The 19930-nt window shown below is 38.7% G+C and overlaps 1 protein-coding gene across 1 annotated transcript; it reads left to right on the top strand.

Moving 5' to 3' along the window:
* The first annotated feature begins 1286 nt into the window (after positions 1-1286).
* On the top strand, positions 1287-18946 carry slc2a15b (solute carrier family 2 member 15b). The gene is made up of 12 exons (XM_042395895.1): positions 1287-1511; positions 3314-3412; positions 7459-7619; positions 7744-7868; positions 8681-8826; positions 9443-9575; positions 10227-10414; positions 12892-13002; positions 13714-13815; positions 14606-14681; positions 15913-16040; positions 17794-18946. The coding sequence occupies exons 1-12, from the start codon at positions 1467-1469 to the stop codon at positions 18019-18021; spliced, it is 1542 nt and encodes a 513-aa protein (XP_042251829.1). The 5' UTR covers positions 1287-1466; the 3' UTR covers positions 18022-18946.
* The last annotated feature ends 984 nt before the right edge of the window (positions 18947-19930 follow it).

Genomic DNA, 19930 nt, shown 5'->3' with positions numbered 1-19930 from the left:
CAATCTGTTTCTGGTCAAAGGATGCTACAACATTGTGATATTGTTGTAATGCAAAGAAAAGCATGAAGGAGAACATGAATCGACATCAAACAAAGATCAAGAGAAATCTTAAAAAAAAAAAAATCAAACACACTATCAGTATCAGCGTTGAAAGCATCTTACTTGAATTGCTTTAAAAGCTGTAATCTTAAATCTGAAGGCATGATGCATGCATAATGCCAAGAATGTGTGCTCACTAGATTAAAACACATAAGGAAAAAAAGTGGCTGGATATAGAACACAAGGGGCCCTTGGATGATTTATCTTAAAGGGACTAAACCTGAACAATTATTTTTTTGTTTGGGTTTTCTGCTGTGATGAGTCGATTTTTTTCTTCTAAGAAACCACACAGTAATTTTACGGGTTAAGAATTGGAAATGGGGAAACCCATAAATTTAATTTCATTACTAAGCTTAAATCTTTTTAATATAAAACTTTTACACCACAAAGGACCCATTGATCAACCATTCAATCATAGCAATCATCTGTCTCGTAGAATTTTTTTTTTTTTTTAAAGTTTAGTGTATTATTTGATTGAAAATAGGTGTTTTCTGTTTAGATTAAGTTTAAAATTGACATTTAATACTGACATTCTGGGCCCCTGGGACGCTCACCTGGGACGCCCTCCAGGTATGATAGGCACAGTCATGACGCTCTATGCAACCTAAACACCACTGATAATCAAATCAACCAAAATGTCAAACAAATTTTCTACATCTCTGCATGGAAAAAGAAATCATGTTACTCATCTTCATCAGTAGTTGCACCTTTCATTTGTCGTCCCTGACTACAATGAATAGTGCAGGAGATGTTAGCATTGATTGCAAAGAGAACATTTGTGCAACATAAAAAATTCAAGTCAATCAATTTCCTTTTGTAGAAAAGAAGCACTTAGTTGTAGCTGATGCAAAACATGTAAAATATCAGTTACAGTCTTAATTTTTACAGTCAGAATCTCAAAGTTCATTATAAAATGTGCAGAAATGATGCTGGACGTGATGAGACTCCCCCACCCTCCTGTCCTGGGGGAAGGTGCCCATATAGGTGCCCCTGGTCCTCAGCCAAGCCCCTAATGTTTACTAATCCTGAAATCGCCCCTGGCTACAGTTAGTCATAGACTATTTAATGACAACTGTCAGTACTGTCAGCCACTTTGGCTCATGTGATCGCTGATGGACCGGAGCAAACGATTCACGGCTGGGATGGGCCTGCTCCGTGACGCGCTCCGGTGATTGGAGAGTTTGGGAGTTTGACAAGCTTGTTAATTCCGCCCATCAGCGCCGCGCGCCTCCTCCCCGCCGCGCGAGCATGGCTGGAAACTACAAACGGGGGATGAGAGGCGAAGAGTTTTGAAAAGTTGTGCATATGAGCTGTTTCTCATCTCAAACGAGCTGATCACACATTGGGAGTAATTATTCATGACTTAAATGGCGGAGGAACTGTTACTGGAAAACGATGGCAAAATCAGCACGGTAAGTGGTGAAATGTCACTTTAAAAACCATCATTTGTAGAGTTGATTGATTGCTGTTTTCTACCAGCTCTGTTTAGTCTATCAATGACATCTTTTACTGAACATTTTTTTAAATTTTTTTTTAGATTATCCTCAGTCTGAGATCAAATAATAATTTGTTGTCTCCATCAAGCACTATCATGTTTTATCTTTACAGACAGTACACATCATTAAGTTACAGTCTATTTGAACTCATCATCAAAAAATATCTACATGTGGTAATGCTGCCTGTGGATGCTTGACATGAAAAAGTTTTGATTCTTCCTGGTCACAGTGAGACTTGAGTAAGGATGGACAGATTCACACAACATCAAAACCAGATTGAAATTTAATCTAAATTGTTTCTTCAATTACAAAACAATAACAAAAACTTAGAAAAAGAACTAAACTAACTAGTAAAAGTCTTAAACAGAGCTTTGGCTAGAGTGGTGCAACATGTGAAGAGCTGCACATCTGACAGCTAATCATCTTAAATTGAATGCTGACTGCCCTGCATTGTCTGCCAGCAGCTATTTTCACGTGTAGTCGTCTAACTCCCTCCATCAGGCCATTACTGGCTAAATTAAGTTTCTTTAAGGCATCTGTGCTGTTATTGTTCAGACAGAGCAGAGGGTTCCTGGTTCTTTCTGCTCAGACTCTTGGTGTTAACCAACCAAACATCCTGTATTTTCACATTTATTCTGCTATATGGGATCTGTTATAGGATGGGATTTTTGTATGATCATTTACACAACTAACATTTTTCTCCATCCTCCATCCGAAGTTATGGACATTCAAAAACACATAATAATCCAGCCGACCTTCTAACTTGGAGGTCAGCTAAGCTTAGTGTGCTGGAATTTAGGATGGCAGCCAAGAGGGTAGCTGCAGGCCGTTCCTAATGAAAATACAGTACCTCGTCCGTCTCCAAGACAAAGTGGAGCTCATGTGACTTTTTATAACGTGTATGTGACACCAAATTCTCTCTTTGCCCTTCAAGTGCCTCTGGAGCTCAGCTAGTGCCTGAAAAGTGGAGCCATTGGCGCTCCACTCTTAACTGTGTTGATCTGTTTAGCTCATTCAAAGTGTTTCTCCCAAAGCTGAAACAACCAGAGCAGGCCAGTTGCATCTGGATTGTGTCCAGTTTGTTTCACGTCTTCTGATTTAGTCACGTGCTGCTTGGTGCCTGTCGAGCGCTGTAACAAAGTCCAGAGATCACAGACTCATATGTAACATATACCCTCATGATGCTGTTAAATACTCACACATAATGTGCTAATCTTCTGTACAGGCTGCACGCAAATCTAGAAAAATAGAGTGAAAATGGAAACAACAGTTTGCTTTCAATCTTCTCACTAGTCCATATTCTGTCTTTTTTTTTCCCACAAGGCAATTTTTTCCCATTTTTGAACAGTCACAGTCAAAGTCAAAAGTTTGGACACACCCTCCCATTCACCTGAATGAGAGAGCGTGTCCAAACTTTTGACTGGTGTGTATTTTGGTTGCCATGAAATAATTTTATGAATATCCAGCTCAGATCTTTTTATTTAAGCTATTTTCTGTAGATCTCAAAAAGCAGTTTATTTTGACCTATTCAGTCTGACATCATAGTTAAAGACAAGTACTTAAACCTTATACCTGAGTTCTGGTGTGATCTCACATTTAATTGGACTGATTATTACTATTTATTAACTATTTAGCTGTTTTTCTTGCATGACTTTAAATGTTTTACTGTGTAGTTTCTCTCAGTATCTCACTTGTTTCTCGCCTCATCTTCTCCTCAGCATCTTACCAAGTCACTGCTGGCGGTGGCGATCTTGGCGTCGTTTGGCAGCTCCATGCTCTATGGCTTCAATTTGGCTGTTGTCAACTCTCCTGCACAGGTTTGTGTCACCATCACATCAAAAACATCATCATCATCATCATCATCATTCTCAATCTTATTGCTAATAAAACAGTCTGATTGCTGTCGTCATCATGGACATAAAATACTTTTCATGATTTTTTGGAGAAACTCATACATTCCCAGTATGTATGAATACTGGGGGCGATGGTGGATGACATTTGATCTCCCCAAAGTTGAACACTAGCACATAATGGGGGTCCGATTGTATTTCACTGTCAAGTGGAGTCATGTAGGCTTGTGTGTCAAATCTAGAAGCTTCTGCTCGTCTCACCATGTCATCAATGTTCTGACGTTTTTTTATCCATCATGTGCTCTGTTCTGTCCCTTCGATGTTTGATTTGCCGCGGTGCAGTGACTAAGCTGTGAGCCATTCCTGTTTAACCATGGACCGTCCCACATGGAAGCATGTGAGCTATAGAGTCACATCTCATGCTACTATACTGTACTATGCTTCGGAGGGGCTTTACATGGAAGGACGTGCTCCTGCTGGTTTGGGCCTAAACATGAGGCGTCACTTTCTTCCACTGTCTTTCTTCACTGAATGAGAATTGACGTGGCCTTTTTTAGGATTTCATTTTCCAACTTTTTTCCCTCATTTTGATCTGTTATTCTGTTAGATTGAGATATATGAACAATATCAGGAAGCTAAAACTGTATGTGAGGAACATTTTTTTGTGATTTATAGCATTTTTAAAATTATTATAATATACATCTTTATTGTCTTTTTTTATTCTACCACTGTGGGGGAATTTTTAACATTTTACACATAATGGCTTTGAAGGAATTGTTTGACATTTTTGGAGATGCGTTTATTCACTTTCTTGTAGAGTTAGACAAGATGGCAGATGGATAAACTGTTCATTAAAGGGCAGTTTCAAGTGTGTCTTAAAATAATAGTCAGGTGGCCGAATGAACAATGAAACAGGTTTTTCTTGCCGTAATCATTCGTCCTGTTCATACTGACATTAGAAGATCCCTTCATGATGCACTTACAATGTAAGTGATGGGAGACAAAATCCACAGTCCTCCTTCTGTGCAAAAATGTTTTTAAAAGTTTATCTGAAGCTAATACGAAGCCTCAATCGACGAAATGAGTCAAATCAAGTAGATATCTGTCAACATTACAGTCTTTTTAGTGCCAAAGTCCCTCTTTGTTACTATATATCCACCGCAGGTCAACAGGGAAACGCAAAGAGGGAATTTGATGCTAAAAAGACTGTAAATGTGACAGATATCCACTTGATATGACTAACTCAGACTGCTAAAGCTTCAGATCAACTTTTAAATGCATTTTTGCACAAAATGTCTGTGGATAAACTGTGGACTTTGGCTTCCATCACTAACATTGAAAGCATATTTGAAGGGGATCTTTTAACAGCCAGTATGAACAGGAGGAATGATTACAGCGAGGAAAACCTCTTTCACTGTTCACATGAACACCTGACTGTTGTTTTAAGACTTTAAGAAATACTTACAGCACATAAAACCCACAAATTGTCATTGTTAAGTTTCTGTTGGTTTATGAGTATGAGCTAACCGTCTCTCAGTTTTAAAAACAGAAAAGTATGAGACAAGTATCAATTTTCTCATCTTACTCTCAGCAAGAAAGTGAACAATTTCCCAAAACATTGCACTATTCATCTGATAAACAGCAGCATACACAGCTCAACTTTTCTCTCTGTCACTTGTAAGATTTCATCACACTGGGTACCTTTTCTTGGTAGCACCGGCAGGAACAGTTCTGACCTGTGTTGTATTTCCTCTTTCAATTAGAGCCTGTTGCTCAGTGTCACACACATACAAAGTTGCTGCTAATTTGGTGAGGTCAAACCTTTAACCATGGTCCATGTGACTTCAGTGCCCTTTTGTAGGATTCACTGCTGGCTGCTGTGTGTCATCTGACATTAGTTACGCCTGTGTGCTCCAGATCAAATTTTAGGTGTGGCAGAAGGTTCAGTTGGTCTTGAGGTGAGAAAAATGTTTTTTTTAATAGGATACATTAAGAACTAATGGTCTGCTGTCATGTGTCTCAATTATTAGATTATATTATCCGACAGCTTGTCACAGACTCCCTCGACTGTTTATTTCTGGCAGATAGCCATGGCACAAGAGGACTGATTTAGTGTTTGAAAGGCAATAATGTGTATTGCATTTTTTGAAATCATTATGTATCAGTGAGCCTTAATTAGAATGTATTGGCCTTGTAATTTGATTTGGACTTGAAGGTTGAGGGAAGGGAGCAGGATTCAGCGAGCTAAGCAGAACAAAAGTCAAGGCCAGGTCAATAATGAGCAACTTTCTTATTAGCCAGTTTGGCAGGTATTCTCTGAGCCTTTCTTCTTCTGGAAAAAATTAAATTGGCATCATGTGACACTGGCTCAGTTGAAGTCGGACATCGGTCAAATAAAGGAATTCAAATCCACTAAGTTTGTTTTAGCAGAGAGGGCAGTAAAATTTGTTGTGAATTGTTCACTACATCACTGGTGTGGCTTCTGTAAACAAAAATCACAAAAAAGTAGCAAAGAATGATAAGTGATAAACAGAAAGATGACAGTTACAATCACGTTAAGATCAATCCTAATATAAATATAAAAATAAAAATCACTAAATAAATGAATAAACACATGAGAATTAATAGTTGTGGGTACAAGTATAAAAACACAAGCGTAGTATTGCACAGAGAACTAATAGATAATAAAAACAGTGTGACCAGTCATAAGATAAGATAAGATATACTTTACTGGGAGATTTTGGGCTCCGAGGCAAGTCATGTCCTCTTCATGTCTACAAAATAGTGAAAGAGAAGAACGATCATACGACTGGTTTCAAAGATATCAACGTGGAAGATCGAATGATTTAATACTATCGCACAGTTAGTTGATTATTATAATACTCGTGTCGTGTGGTATCTAGACTTACAATAGAGCTCTGTTTTTGTTGTATGTTTTCCCCTTTGATGCATTCGCAGCAGAGGAGCGTTCTCATGGAAGGAGCGGTGCAGTAGTGGCAGTGAAGATGTGTTTCAGTGTCGACATCAAATGGTTTCAGTGATTGATTAGTTTCACTCTGATTCTCTTTTTCATACATTCTTCAGCCTTTAGACAGAAGGAATATTTAACAAAATGATTTTAATCATTTATAAACATTTAACTGGTCAGTTTTTATCTAGCCGGTTTATACGACACCATCATCAGACATGATGGAGATGATGACAATCTTTTGGACGGATTGGAGACAGTCCCATGAAATCTTGACAAATTATCTCTTCTTGTCATCACAGGACTCCCTCAAGACCTCCCACTCCCTCCTTCTGTATCCACACTGTTTTACAAAATGATACAAAATAATCCATCTTTCAGGCTCGATTAGCGTAAATACTACAACGGTTAATTCAGATCAAAATCAACCCTTATTTTTCTGGTCTAGTTTTTGTTATGTCTCTCGCACAGAATATGAATAAATTGTGTCTCTTGAGCAAAATTAGGTTTAATGTAATTGATTCACCGGGACAGCTGGATCTCAGTGGAATCTTCACACTGTCAGATAAACCTGAAAGAAATCTGAAGAATGTTGTCGGCTCTTGCAATATATTTTTGTCACACCACGAGGAGAAGTGCTCTCATTTTTATCAAGCATGCAGTTTATGGCCTCTTTCCCATCAAATTCCATTTGACTTTGACTGTGGGTGCTCGATGAACTTCCTGTCTGGTCTAAAATCACATGAATAAGGTGCGTGAAGATGGCTGTCTCTCACGCCGGTTAAAACATCCCTTTTTCCCATCCCCCCCCAGTGTAACGTTCAGCCAGCACTGCAGAAACGGCAAGACTAATGTAGACATTTGGATGTGTGGCACTGTGGGAAATAGTTGATGAGGTGTCAAATTTCATGGCCACCATATTCACACTCCAGGTCTACTGGAGTGATGGACACGATGGCCCAGGGGTGTAGGGATTAAATGTTGTTCAGCAATTATTTCTTTCTTCTGTATTTTTTTGTAATGAACTGAATTTTTCTTCCACCAGTACATCAAAGACTTCTACAATGAGACGATGATAGAAACTTACGACTGGGCTCCGGATGAGGAACTCCTCACCGTCCTGTATTCCCTCACTGTGTCCATCTTTGCTATTGGTGGGATGACTGGCGCCCTGCTAGTAGGCAGACTTGTAACCAAATATGGAAGGTTAGTGTGTGTGTACAGATGGTTTTTTGTGCGTTTAACATATGTCAGTGTATGTTTGTGTTTGTAAAATGCAGTCAGTACGGCTTCTGACAGTTACTAACATCTTATTCTGTGTCTTTAACAGGAAAGGGACGCTGGTGAGATCCACTGTGCTGGTGTTTATAGGAGGAGCTCTTATGGGCTTCAGCAGAGCATGCAGGTTGCCAGCGATGGTCATCATTGGACGCTTCATCACAGGAGTTCACTCAGGTAGGCCCGCCCGATTCCTCAATGACCGAAATGAATCCCAGTGTCTCATCCTCAAAGTAAAACAGAAATTAGCAGCATTATGAATGTAAGAAAAGGGAAGTTTTAGCTGCTTTTTTATATACTATAGACTTGAGAATTGAGTCTGATGGTTTGCAGTTTACAATGGAAGTGCTTCTGATGTCTTCTGTTCATTATATCTTTTCTATGCAATACTAAGTGGTTTTTTTTATCCATTTTATAAATAGTTCTCTTCCACTCAAAAATGTGTTTGGCTTATTGTCATGTCACCCGGATGTTTGAGCTTCACTGCGCAGAATGATGTATGTGCAGAGTTTGACACTAGAAGGCTGTTTTCACATTCATCTGCTGAAAGTGGAAAGTTTTTCTGTGCTCAATGTGAATCTGAGTTTAAGGCGAGCATGATTTGTGATATCACAACTAGTTTGGAGCCAATCATGGTCCAGTATGCAACTCACACAAGTGTGATGTGGAAACTTGAAGCCTCCAGTGCGCAAACACTGAGAATAGACTTTACAGTGAAGGAGGAGACAAACTTGTCAAGTGAAAAATATTTGTATATTCATAGATTATAGGTTTTTCAATGAGGGAGATCAATATGTTTATAAATCTTGTCTGGAGGGGATATTTAAGGTGCACATGCTAGTAAACAAAACTAGGCATAAATAACTGTTGTTGGAGACAAACTTTGGAAAAATCTGACTTATGATGAAAACAATAAAAAAAAACATACATTAAAGTTGTGTCAGTGGTGATCTCTCTCTCTATCTCTCTCTCTCTCTTCGTTTCAACAGGTATCTCTCTCAGCGTTGTGCCGATGTACCTCGGTGAGATCGCCCCCAAGAACCTGCGAGGCTTCCTGGGCCTCGTTCCCAGCATCCACATTTGTCTCGGGGTCTTCATCGCTCAGATCTTGGGGCTCCATGAAACGCTGGGAAAGGTACTGACATCATGTCATTAAACCTCCACACAGGTCGACTCCATCACCTGGTTGTGAATTCTCAAATGTCGTTTGGCCTCAATTATTCAATCAATACTTGACATAGTTCAGATTTTTGATATAAGATGAAGTTCTGGTAGTGATTTATAGGGACAGATTATTAGCTCAGGCAGCTAGTCCTGTCATCAGTCGTCTATTTGGTTCTGTGTGTAACATGTTCAGCTGGCCTTCAGCTCTCCTCTTCCTCCTTCATATTTCTACCTCTTGTATGCAGTAGATCTGGATCAGCCGACACTCTTTCCATCCGCCCACACTTACGTCTGATAGAGAGGAGGCAGGAATGCTAATGTTTGGAACAGCTGCACAGAAAAATGAAGCTAAAATAAGACAAAGGATTTCAAAGATTTTAGTCTGTCAAGACCTAATCACTCTCTACTTTTTGGTTCATCCCATCTGGAGAGGCTTTTACATCCTTTTTTAGATGATATACGTGTTAGAGATGATATGTGGAATAGTGAAAGCTGCTGTATATAATCTTGAATTATCTGTATAAATACACATACATCTGTATAAATATTTTTTCTTAACAGTTTTAAATGTTGTGTTTTCCACACAGGAAGAGCACTGGCCTTTGCTCCTGTCCCTTGTGGTGTTTCCTACCATGGTACAGCTGATGCTGTTGCCATGGTTTCCAGAGAGTCCGCGGTACCTGTTGATAGAGAAGGGAAACGTTCACGCCACTATTGCAGGTAAGAAAGTGGATTCTTAATATTCTTCACTTCTAAATGTTTAAAAATATTTTATCACATGATGTAAAGACTCATAATTTCTCTTAACAACCTACAATTCTTCTTTAAAATGATCATCATTCAAAGATCATCACATAAAATCCCATCTCTGCTGTTAATGTATAAATGTCCACGTTGTGCAGCTCAGCTCCTTATTTAAATTACTTGACTTACTGTACATGTTACAATGTGCTTCACATTCTTAAACTTAGATTAAAGCTGAAACTTTAAATGGTCAATTCAACTTTGTTTATCTGCTTTACGGCTAAATATGAAAATAGCCATTTGAAAAGTCAAAGAATAGGATTTTTAATTGCTAAAATGTGTCAGCTAATACAGTGTGGGTTGTAGCCAGAAATTTCTGTGGTGCAGGTTCATTGATTAGATGATGTTTGATGACAAATTTAAGTCAGTTTGCTTGCTGGAGCAATCTGCATCTAATGATGGAAAAAATGGTTGTCAGCTCTTGTCATGGCATACATTAAATGTACGGAGGTGACTGAACCTGTCAATGTTACTCTGTTTCATAATTTTGATATCGAAGTGAATTTTTATTGGTCTTCCAGACTAGTAAAAGCCTTTCTTTCTGTGCACCCTGTCTCTTTCCTCTAGCCCTGAAGTGGTACCGCACTAAAGGAAACATCCAGGCGGAGGTTGAGGAGATGCAGGAGGAGCAGCGTTCACTGTCCTCCATCCAGACTATCTCTGTCCGTGGCCTGCTCATGGACCGCTGTGTTCGCTGGCAGGTCATCACCATTGTGGTGGTCAACATTGGCATGCAGCTGTCTGGCATTGATGCGGTGAGTGGGGAAAAGCATCGTTGCCTTTTTCCGTCTTTGTGTGTATGCACAGTCTTTGCACATCCACAATGACAGCACAATTATATGAGAGTTCCCAGCTGTGCTCCTCCCATCTGTACTCTCTCCTGTCCATATATCACAGTCCCACATGCAGCCACTGAGTGACTAAGCAGGGGGCAACGGGACCACGCCTCATTATCTCCTGGTCTTCTCTCTTAGCGCTGCCTCACATACAGTAGGGAGGTCCACCCATCCTCCACACAGACAAACACATTCTTGTACTCATTGCTCCATGTGGATGGAAGCTCTAGGCATGCAGGCTCACATGTTAGCACCATTTCCCAGCAGGGGTACACCCCGCTGAGTCCCACTGTCCCAGCTGTTCCAGTCAGGAGCACTGGGAGGCTTCAAACATGCAGAGGAACAAACATGTAATCTCAGTGTGCAATAAATCTGTTACACAAAATGCAAAATATGATTTTTCAAGAGAGTTTAAGGCAAAAATGCGCACGTTGTTCCTATGATCTTGGGTATTTCTAATGTCTCTGGCACAGACAGCAATAAGACGAACAAGTTACGAGATGATCAGCAAGAAAAAATAAAGGATCTGACCCTTTGACAGTGAATGTAACACCAATTTTGTGGAGTTATGATGGGGATGTGCATATCTGGAACCTGTCTATAACAAAGACAGAATTTTGACAGATTTATTTCTCCTGCACCTTCACCAGTCCATCAATCTACAGTTAAGTTATTACTGTAGCTATCTCAGTGGTGACTTCATAAAACAGCAGCTGTTTCAGGTCGTGACTAGCTGAGCAACAAAGACCGCTTGTTCTCTTAGTTCTTTTGTTTGATTGGGATCTAGCTGAAAGGTGGAGAGTCATGAGTGGTCAGTTTTTACTTGGATTCCAATGCATTGAGAGTGAGAGCTTTGTTCCTTCATTTTGCATGAAGTCAAGCTCATTCATGTTGGCTGTGAACTAATAAGGCTGCACTTGGTCCCGTCTCTTCTTCTTAAGAACAGTTTCTTGAAGCAGGGTGAAGGTTACTGTCAAGAATGGTATATCTGCACTTTTGCAGATGTTGTCTTTTTGGCACTCAAGTGTAATGCAAACCAGAGCAGTCTGCAGTGGAGTGTGACACAGTCAGAGACAGGGTTCATGGCATTAAACATGAATTTAAGGATGGGTTGATTGAGAAATACGAGATAATTTTGCCCGAGGGAAGTATGAGTCCATTGGGCTTGATTTACAATGAAACAGTAGCCATAATAAAGAGCAGGAACACAAAACACCATTACGACACCGAAAATGCCTGTTTTGAGCAAAACTATCTCAAAAACACGGAGGAAAGAAACACAAAACTGAGTCAGTTGAAGTCTTGATATCAAGATTAATTTTAAAATCAAACATTTTCAACATGAATGCAGTGTCTCCATCTGGCAATCACACCTTTTTTATGCTCAAGTTCAAAGACTTACACAACTAAGGTGTCACATGCCCATTAATACAGAAATGCTGTTCATGTACAGACCTGTGCAGTTTTTGTACTGAAATATTATCATGTAATGCACCTTGACTGGACCTTTGATGCAGTGGAAATTTATCAAGTGGACATCTAAGACTTGTGGCCATAAGTATCAACATATTCACAGAGCGTTACACAGCTCACTCGCTGTGACAGGAGAATTAGCCCAAAGATCCAAGAAGATTTTAGAGTTGAGTTGCTGAGTCTTTGAGTTGCAAATGCATGATGCCCTCAAGGTGCCTCTGTCTGGCCTCAGAGGGAAAAAAATGCTCCACGCATCCTGTTGCCATCACAAGACTTACTTAAAATATGAAGATGGACAGAAGATTAATGAAAAATGAAATATGGAAATAGACAAACTGTTTCAGGCTACAGTTCTATCCAGAAAGTCACCAGTGTGGATTTCAGTTCAGTGAGGAGGAACTATAGCACATTATTTTATAGGTTTTTGAGACAATGTGTTTCAAAAAGATATATCTGGTCCCAACTCTTTTACTTTTTTAAAATTGTTGGTGTTAGTGTGTTTTAATATTGGCATGTGTGTATGCATACTTGTAGGCTGCAATGGTGATGAATCACTACACATATGGTTACTAAATCAACAAGACAGCGTTTAACCGCACCGATCACGATCTTGTCCACACCTCATCAATGATGGATGTTGCATCAGCAAAGTGTGATTAATGAGAATACACAAATTAATTTCAAGGGGAGCACTTGTCAGAAGTCCATACTGATGAAACACCGTATCTCAAATGCATGAGTGATGGTCAGCCTGATGATAATGATCACTATGATGAATCACGTGGAAACACCAAATAAGCAGAGTGAAAAAAAAAAGACAAACTCAGAGTTTCAAAGCATCTGTCTATGTGTGTGGATGTGTATATGTGTGTGGTCCAACACTTTTAATATATTCATCAACTTCCTGTCGCTGTCAATTTCAGATCTGGTTTTACACAAATGACATATTTAAGAACGCAGGAATCCCAGAACCTCATATTCAGTACACAACAGTGGGAACTGGTGCCATTGAGGTCATCTCTGGGATGCTGGGGGTGAGTAAACATCATCACACTTAAAACACTAAGATGACATCAGTATATCACTATTATATATTATACATACTGTTTATATTGCTTTCTATGGTGTGCTTAATTAGAATTACAGGTTAACTGATAATCAAGGAATCGTAGTCAAGTAAAAATACATGTTTCATGTTGTAAAATCTTGTTGATGGGCTTTTTAAAAAAAATATAGACTAAATTAACTGTTGATGTGAGTTTGCTCTGGTTTTAAATTGTCAGTTTATAGTCTGTTCCTCAACTATTATCTTATAGACTGAATAACAAGCAGCAGAGTTGTGAAAATATATAAAAAGTAAATATAATCACAATCATCAAATGAAATAAATCTTACTTGCACAGTTGATACTTATTAATTCTGCAAGAGATTGATTTTTAATGTATATTCTAAGCAAAGACAAAATAGTTTCTCATGTTTTATCTAAATTATAGTAATATGCCAAACTTTTACTTGAATATATGTATTTATCAGGGACAGTACACATTAATTACCATCATTATGATGTAAATGTTCCAGATTTGGCCAAAAGGCTTATTGTTTGTAGTGCTTCATACACCAGTAAGCATCAAACGGTCTATAATGAATAATCAGAGGATAAAAAAGTCAAGTGTTTCTTATGTCTGGATGACATCTCATGTTGCCCGCCAATGACAGCAGGTCCTGCCTCTCTGTCCATCTTGCAGTGTTTTACTATCGAGCGTCTGGGCAGGAGATCTCTGATGATTGGTGGCTTCCTCTTCATGGGATTCTGCTGTGCTGGGATCACTGTGTCCGTCCTCTACCAGGTATAGTGTCATCTAAACGTGCTGCTGGTGGAGGAATTTATTACATTAACTTGCAGACTGTAGCATACTGTAGGGCATGTGGAGCATTGTTTTTTATTGCAGATGAGATCATTATCAGATTTACATAAAATTACATCTGTGTCTAATTTAAGATGGGTTTCCCCAAATTTTGTTCGCTCACAATTAGGTGATTAATTGACAGAAAATGAATCGCCAACTATTTTGATAACTGATTGAGTCATTTTTTAAGGAAAGAAAATCCAAATTTTGTGATTCCAGGTTCCCAAATATGAATATTTTCTGGTTTATTTAGTCCTCTATGATGGCAAACTAAATATCTTTGGATTATGAAGCGTTGGTCAGGACAAAAGACATTTGAGGACATGATGTGATCCACATTTTCACCATTTTCGGATAGTTAATAGACCAAACCATTAATAGATAATGAAAATAATTGAGTTCTAGTAACATCTATAACATCTATAAAAATATAAGTAAATGAAAAAACATTAACCAGATTATTAAATAAAAAATAAAGAAAGTTATTTCCAGTAAACTGTCGTGAACTTCCAGTGTAGTCTGGAAAACCCCTCTTTACTTGTGAATAACGGTGCAAATTAAGAGCGTAATTATAGAACTGAATGTCAGCAGTCTTGTCACTAATGTGTTACATATGATCAAAAATGATCAAATATAGAAAAATCGATGATTATGAACAACCATGCAAATTGTTAACTAATGTTTACAACTCATGACTTCAGACTCATGACTTGTGTTTGACCAATCACAGGCGGAGCTGCCCTTCATGCGCTACATCAGTGTGGGCTGCGTTGTCGGGATCATTGCTGGCTTCTGCATAGGTCCAGGTAAACATTACAACACACCCAGAAAACACATGATGAAATTCAGATTTATTAACGTGATCCTCTATATGTCTCACTTGAAAACACTTTTATTTCAACCTGTCTAGCCTATACATTACTAGATTTGGGGTTTCCTGTGTGAAAGGTAACACTGCTCCCTGCTGGATACTTTCACAACAGCAGGCCCCCGAATCTGGAAAACCAGCAACCCTCCCTCCCTACTCCTCCTCTGACTGTGAAGATATTGTATTTCATCAGTCTTGTAAATTAAGAAATCATAACTGCCACACTACATCCATTCCCACAGCCATTTGTGCACTGGATGAGTTGAGTGAAGTGAATTAAGAGGCAATAGTTTACAACGTTGGGAACCACGTTGAGTGGACCTGCGAGGATGATGAATTAGGAAGAATCTGGTTTACATAACGTCATTCGTCAAGCCGGCAAAATCTGTACCTCAGCACACAGATGAGGATTTCTGTTGCTGCAATTAGACTTTTAATGGCTCATTGTTCATCAGCTCACCATGATGAATACGGTTTTCTTCAGACGAAACCTTGCATGCACAATGACGCCCCCCATACATACCGCAGATGTTGACAAATTATGGGCTCGTTATTGGTTTGACAATATTAAACCTTCCTCTATGCAATTATCATGCACAGATAATGAGGACATCATTCGGAAAGCTTATCATTAGAGCTCTTACTAATACATATTTCTCCTTCATAGCTTTCACTTCTAACAATGAAGAATTATGTGTTACAAGCTAAGACACAAACTCATAGATCCTGCTCATCAAACTAATGAATTGCACAAGTCCTGCAAGAAGCTTTTCTGCTTCTTGTGGTTCAGAAGTTGAAGTTTTGCCAAGTCGACAAACATTTTCCTCTCTTGTCAACTTTTGATTGCGGAATAATACTGAACACGTAATGAAGCACATGCAGAAAAAGGAGTGTGATATAATAGCATCAGGTCTTGAGGAATGTGTATCATTTGTTATATCATGTTCTGTCCTGAGAGGGAATATTGATAAGCTAATTTAAAAGTAAGGATGTTAATTTCACAACACCCAATAGATTCATAGAGTTATACTGAGTGTATAAATGATATGGTTTGTATTATGACAGCTTGATAGGATGTCTTGTCAGATCAGACCAATGGATGAACTGAACTTGGAGCAATCTTGTGTTCTTTGAAATAACACAAATGTTGTTTTTCTTGTCTTGTGCAGCTGGTGTTCCTTTCCTGATCACTGCGGAGTTATTTAAACAGTCGCACCGACCGGCTGCCTACACTGTGGCCGGTTGCCTCAACTGGTTGTCCAACTTTACCATCGGCTTTGTCTTCCCCTTCCTAGAGGTCAGGGCGAACTCATATTCTACTTTCAATTCTGTTCACATGGAGTGCAACTCAAATTATTTCACTCAGAAGTCATTTTGTGTGCATGTGTGCAATTGTTGGCATTTCATTGATCCAAAAATGACCAAAATGTTGTGTGCACATCTCATGGGTGACTGAGTTTACTGTCTAGAATACTGTCAGTATTACAAACGAACAAGATTTTGTTTATTTGAATGTCTAGCCTAGTTGGCATTGAGGACCTTGATTTTATTTTGACCCACATTCAGGATCTGTTGTGGCTTCACTTGCAGAGTCAGACACAGGGCAATTATGTGGGCTGTTTGGTGTAGTTTGAGTAGAAGCGACTCCCCAAATACCAATTAAATTAACAACCTTGCTGTCCCTCATTGTCCTGGGTGTTGTTCCAGTCTGACAGACAGAAAGTAAAGAGGGCAATGATCTGTCCCATGGATAGTGGCATAAACTTACATTAATTCTGATCTGACAGCTCAGAGAGCAACTGAATGGTTACACATCTCAAATTAAAGACCAAAAAGAAGTGAGATGACTTTCTTTCTGTGTAGATCGCACAGAAAATATGAAAATAGTACAGTTTCAGTATTGCTGTTTTTTTCACTTGGTGCTAAGCTAGCAGTTTCCCTTTGCCTTCACTCTTTATGCTAAGCCAAGCTAAACACATCCAGGACCATATCTGTACTGAAGTAACAAGAAGAAATTGATACCAGTCATCACATCTGAAAATGGGTGTCAAAGCGAACAAGTATATTCCAGGAAAAAACAAAGCCTTAGACATGTTCTCTCCTTATTTTTTATATTCTGTAAGTCTTCCTCAGACAGATCCCTCCAGTATTCCTTTTCTTCCTTAAAGCTGCACTAATTGATATTTTCATATTAACAATGACTTAAATACCTAGATGTGATGTGAATCCGTAGTGACAAACCCTCAGATCACTTGACTCTGCAGTTCCCCTCAGCTCAACAAAGCATTTTAGCGTCTTTCAGCTCATTGTTTTGGTTTTACAACCTGCAACTTTATTGTTTTGGTTCACTCTCACTGCTCTCATTGCTGTCATTTCCAGCAGCAGCAGAAGTCAGCTATTTCAGCACAGAAGCTCTGATAAAACCCACTATACGCTGCCTATCCCAGACAAAGTTAGCAACTAGCTTGTGAACATAGTGAGACTTTTAACGGCTAAAGAGCCAGATATTCCCCTCAGATGTTGTTGGAGACCAAAACAGAGGTAAAGATGAGTTAATATTGGACTTACAATCGTAATGTAGCCAGAAACATGACTCCAAATGAGTGCTAATGTTGCTCAGTGTCTGCTGGATGTGTAAATGCTAACAGATTCGCCACAACAATCAAAGTTAGAGATGAAATGTGTGATATGATATGTCAGTGTTGTGTTTACAGCTTGTTCTTCTGCCTCCAAGTTGCCAAAAAATTCTTTCAGTCTTCCAAAGCCTCTTTCAAACCAGCTATTCATATAATCTAATCCAGTGTGCAAAACCTACACTTATCTGATCATGTTTTGGATCAATTTCATGTTCATTTGAGTTGGATTGTTGAAACTTTCTGTGAACTACGACAGTGTGGCTCCAACTTTATTGCATGACATCCAGTTTCATTTGTCCTCTTTTACTTTCCTTTGGTAGCCTGTACTTTATAAAAGAAAACAAATACTGTTCTGATTTTCTCGACAAAGTATTTATTTTACTCAAAGTTTCACTGTGTGTCCTCCCACATCAGATGACTATGGGTCCTTACTGTTACCTGATCTTCTGTGCGATCTGCTTTGGAGTGGCCATCTACACCATCATCATCATCCCTGAGACCAGGAACAAAACCTTTGTGGAGATCAGTCAGATGTTCGCCGCCAAGAACAACATCCTCGAAGAAGAGTTGACTTCCAATGGTCATGTGAAAATGTCTGTGATGAACGGCTATGGAACTGTTGGCCTCCATGGTGAAAAATAAGAAGGAGAGAGGTGGTGGACCTACACATCAGTGGTGGTTTCTTCTCTCAGTGTGTCCTCTTGGTTTGTGATGACTGAAGTAAACGTAGCAGGGGAAAAAGGTAGAACTTTGGCCACAAGGAGAACTGCTGCTTCATGTGAAAACTACAGAAGACCAGCGCATACACGCGCACGCAAACTCACACAAAATGAAATATGGGCTTGTCGGTTCAGTTGTTACCTTTTTACAAACACACGAACATGAATTTCAGTTTTAACAGTGGATCCTCCGGTCAAAGTGTAGCTTCTGCACAGTGTCTGAGATAGAAGTCATGCGTTTCAAATCAACCATCAGTGACATTTTAATCCGTTTCTCTGCATCTTACAGCATTTTTAGGGGAGCTGAGTTGGTTTCTCACAGTGCTCTCAGAAGTTTTAATCTCATTAGCCTCACTTTTTTTTTTTGTTGAACACATCCCATGTTGAATAAATCTCATTCAATACAAAATGAAGGTAGGGTATTTATTTAGTGACACAGCAATAAGACCTCTACTGAAGGAAGGTATAAAGGCCATCTCTCTGATATATCCCTCTATGTTTAAAGGTCACGAGACATCGTGAATAATATAATATTCACTGTTACTGTATGTTTACACTGTTCAGCTCAAGGTGAATGTCTCAACCAAGAACTTGAGCTTTTGTTTGTTCTGTCTGTTCATCTTTTCGCTCAGTTTGTGATTTTGTGTCTCTTTTTACATAAGAGAGCTGAATATTGTGGCTACTGTAGTAGTCATTTCATGTCTTGTCCAAATGTATGCACATATGTAAAGAGTTATAATTTATCAATATATAACATCAAAGTAGCTGTACAAGTTTGTTCAGTCATTTTTTTAACTGCTGTATGTTTTACAAGACTTGTTTGTATAATATATTGAGTAGTTAGTGACAGTGAGAACTATGAAATAAAATTAAGATGTTTGAACATGAAAAATGTTTGTTCTTATGGTGTTTTGAGCTGTAAACTCTTTTGCTATTTGGGCCACATAAACACAAGCAAATATACAAAATAACAGCAAAAAAATAATATATACAGTAAGTTGTCTTTCACATTCACCCCCCTGTACCAACAAATCCGGAGCATTAATGACTTACATTTCTTTCAGGGCCAGTGTTTATTTAGCTGTGATGACACCTAAATTAATTGCATGCATAGAAACAACAGATGAAGTCAAAAATTATCTGACTTTATTACTTCTCACCAAAAACCATAACAAGAATAGCTAAATAACACTTAATATGTTGACTACAACACAAATATGGCCAAAAAGGCAATTTCTGAATTAAGATGTGTTCATGAGCAAAGCTGGGTCTTAAAACCACAATCAAAATGTTTTCCAGCACCAACATAATAGAAAACATTGTACAAGAACCACAGGAAGTGTCAAGAAGCTTTTTATTCCAAAGGGTAAGAAGAGAACTATGGCTGTAGACTGAAAGGCAAAACATATTCATGGAAGGTTACCACTGTCTAATAATGCACCCTTTATAGAGGGTTTATGAGTTCTAGCTACTGGCTTTATTTATGGTTTATAAATTATTTATTACTGAGGTTCAACATTCATTCTAGACCTTGGAAACAACATCTGGGAAAGAAATCTCACCACAAAGTTAATTTAGTAGCTGCTCTAGAGCTTTCAATCATATTGCATGATCTTCATCAGCAAATGGAGTTGGCCCAGTTGTCATGGAATTAGAGATTTAATTCCAACATGGACACAAAGTCCTCGAAGTGCTCAGAGAAATGGAGATTTGAACATCTGCAAGTCCATGACAACCAGGCAAACTTCATCTGCTAATAAGCAATCAAGTCTATAGCTATCAATATTAATAACATCATTAATAAAGAGTTTTTTTACAATAACACATCAAAT

The sequence above is a fragment of the Thunnus maccoyii genome, chromosome 2 (genome assembly GCF_910596095.1).
Source record: "Thunnus maccoyii chromosome 2, fThuMac1.1, whole genome shotgun sequence".
Classification (NCBI taxonomy): domain Eukaryota; kingdom Metazoa; phylum Chordata; class Actinopteri; order Scombriformes; family Scombridae; genus Thunnus; species Thunnus maccoyii.
This window is presented reverse-complemented; position numbering and strand designations above follow the sequence as displayed.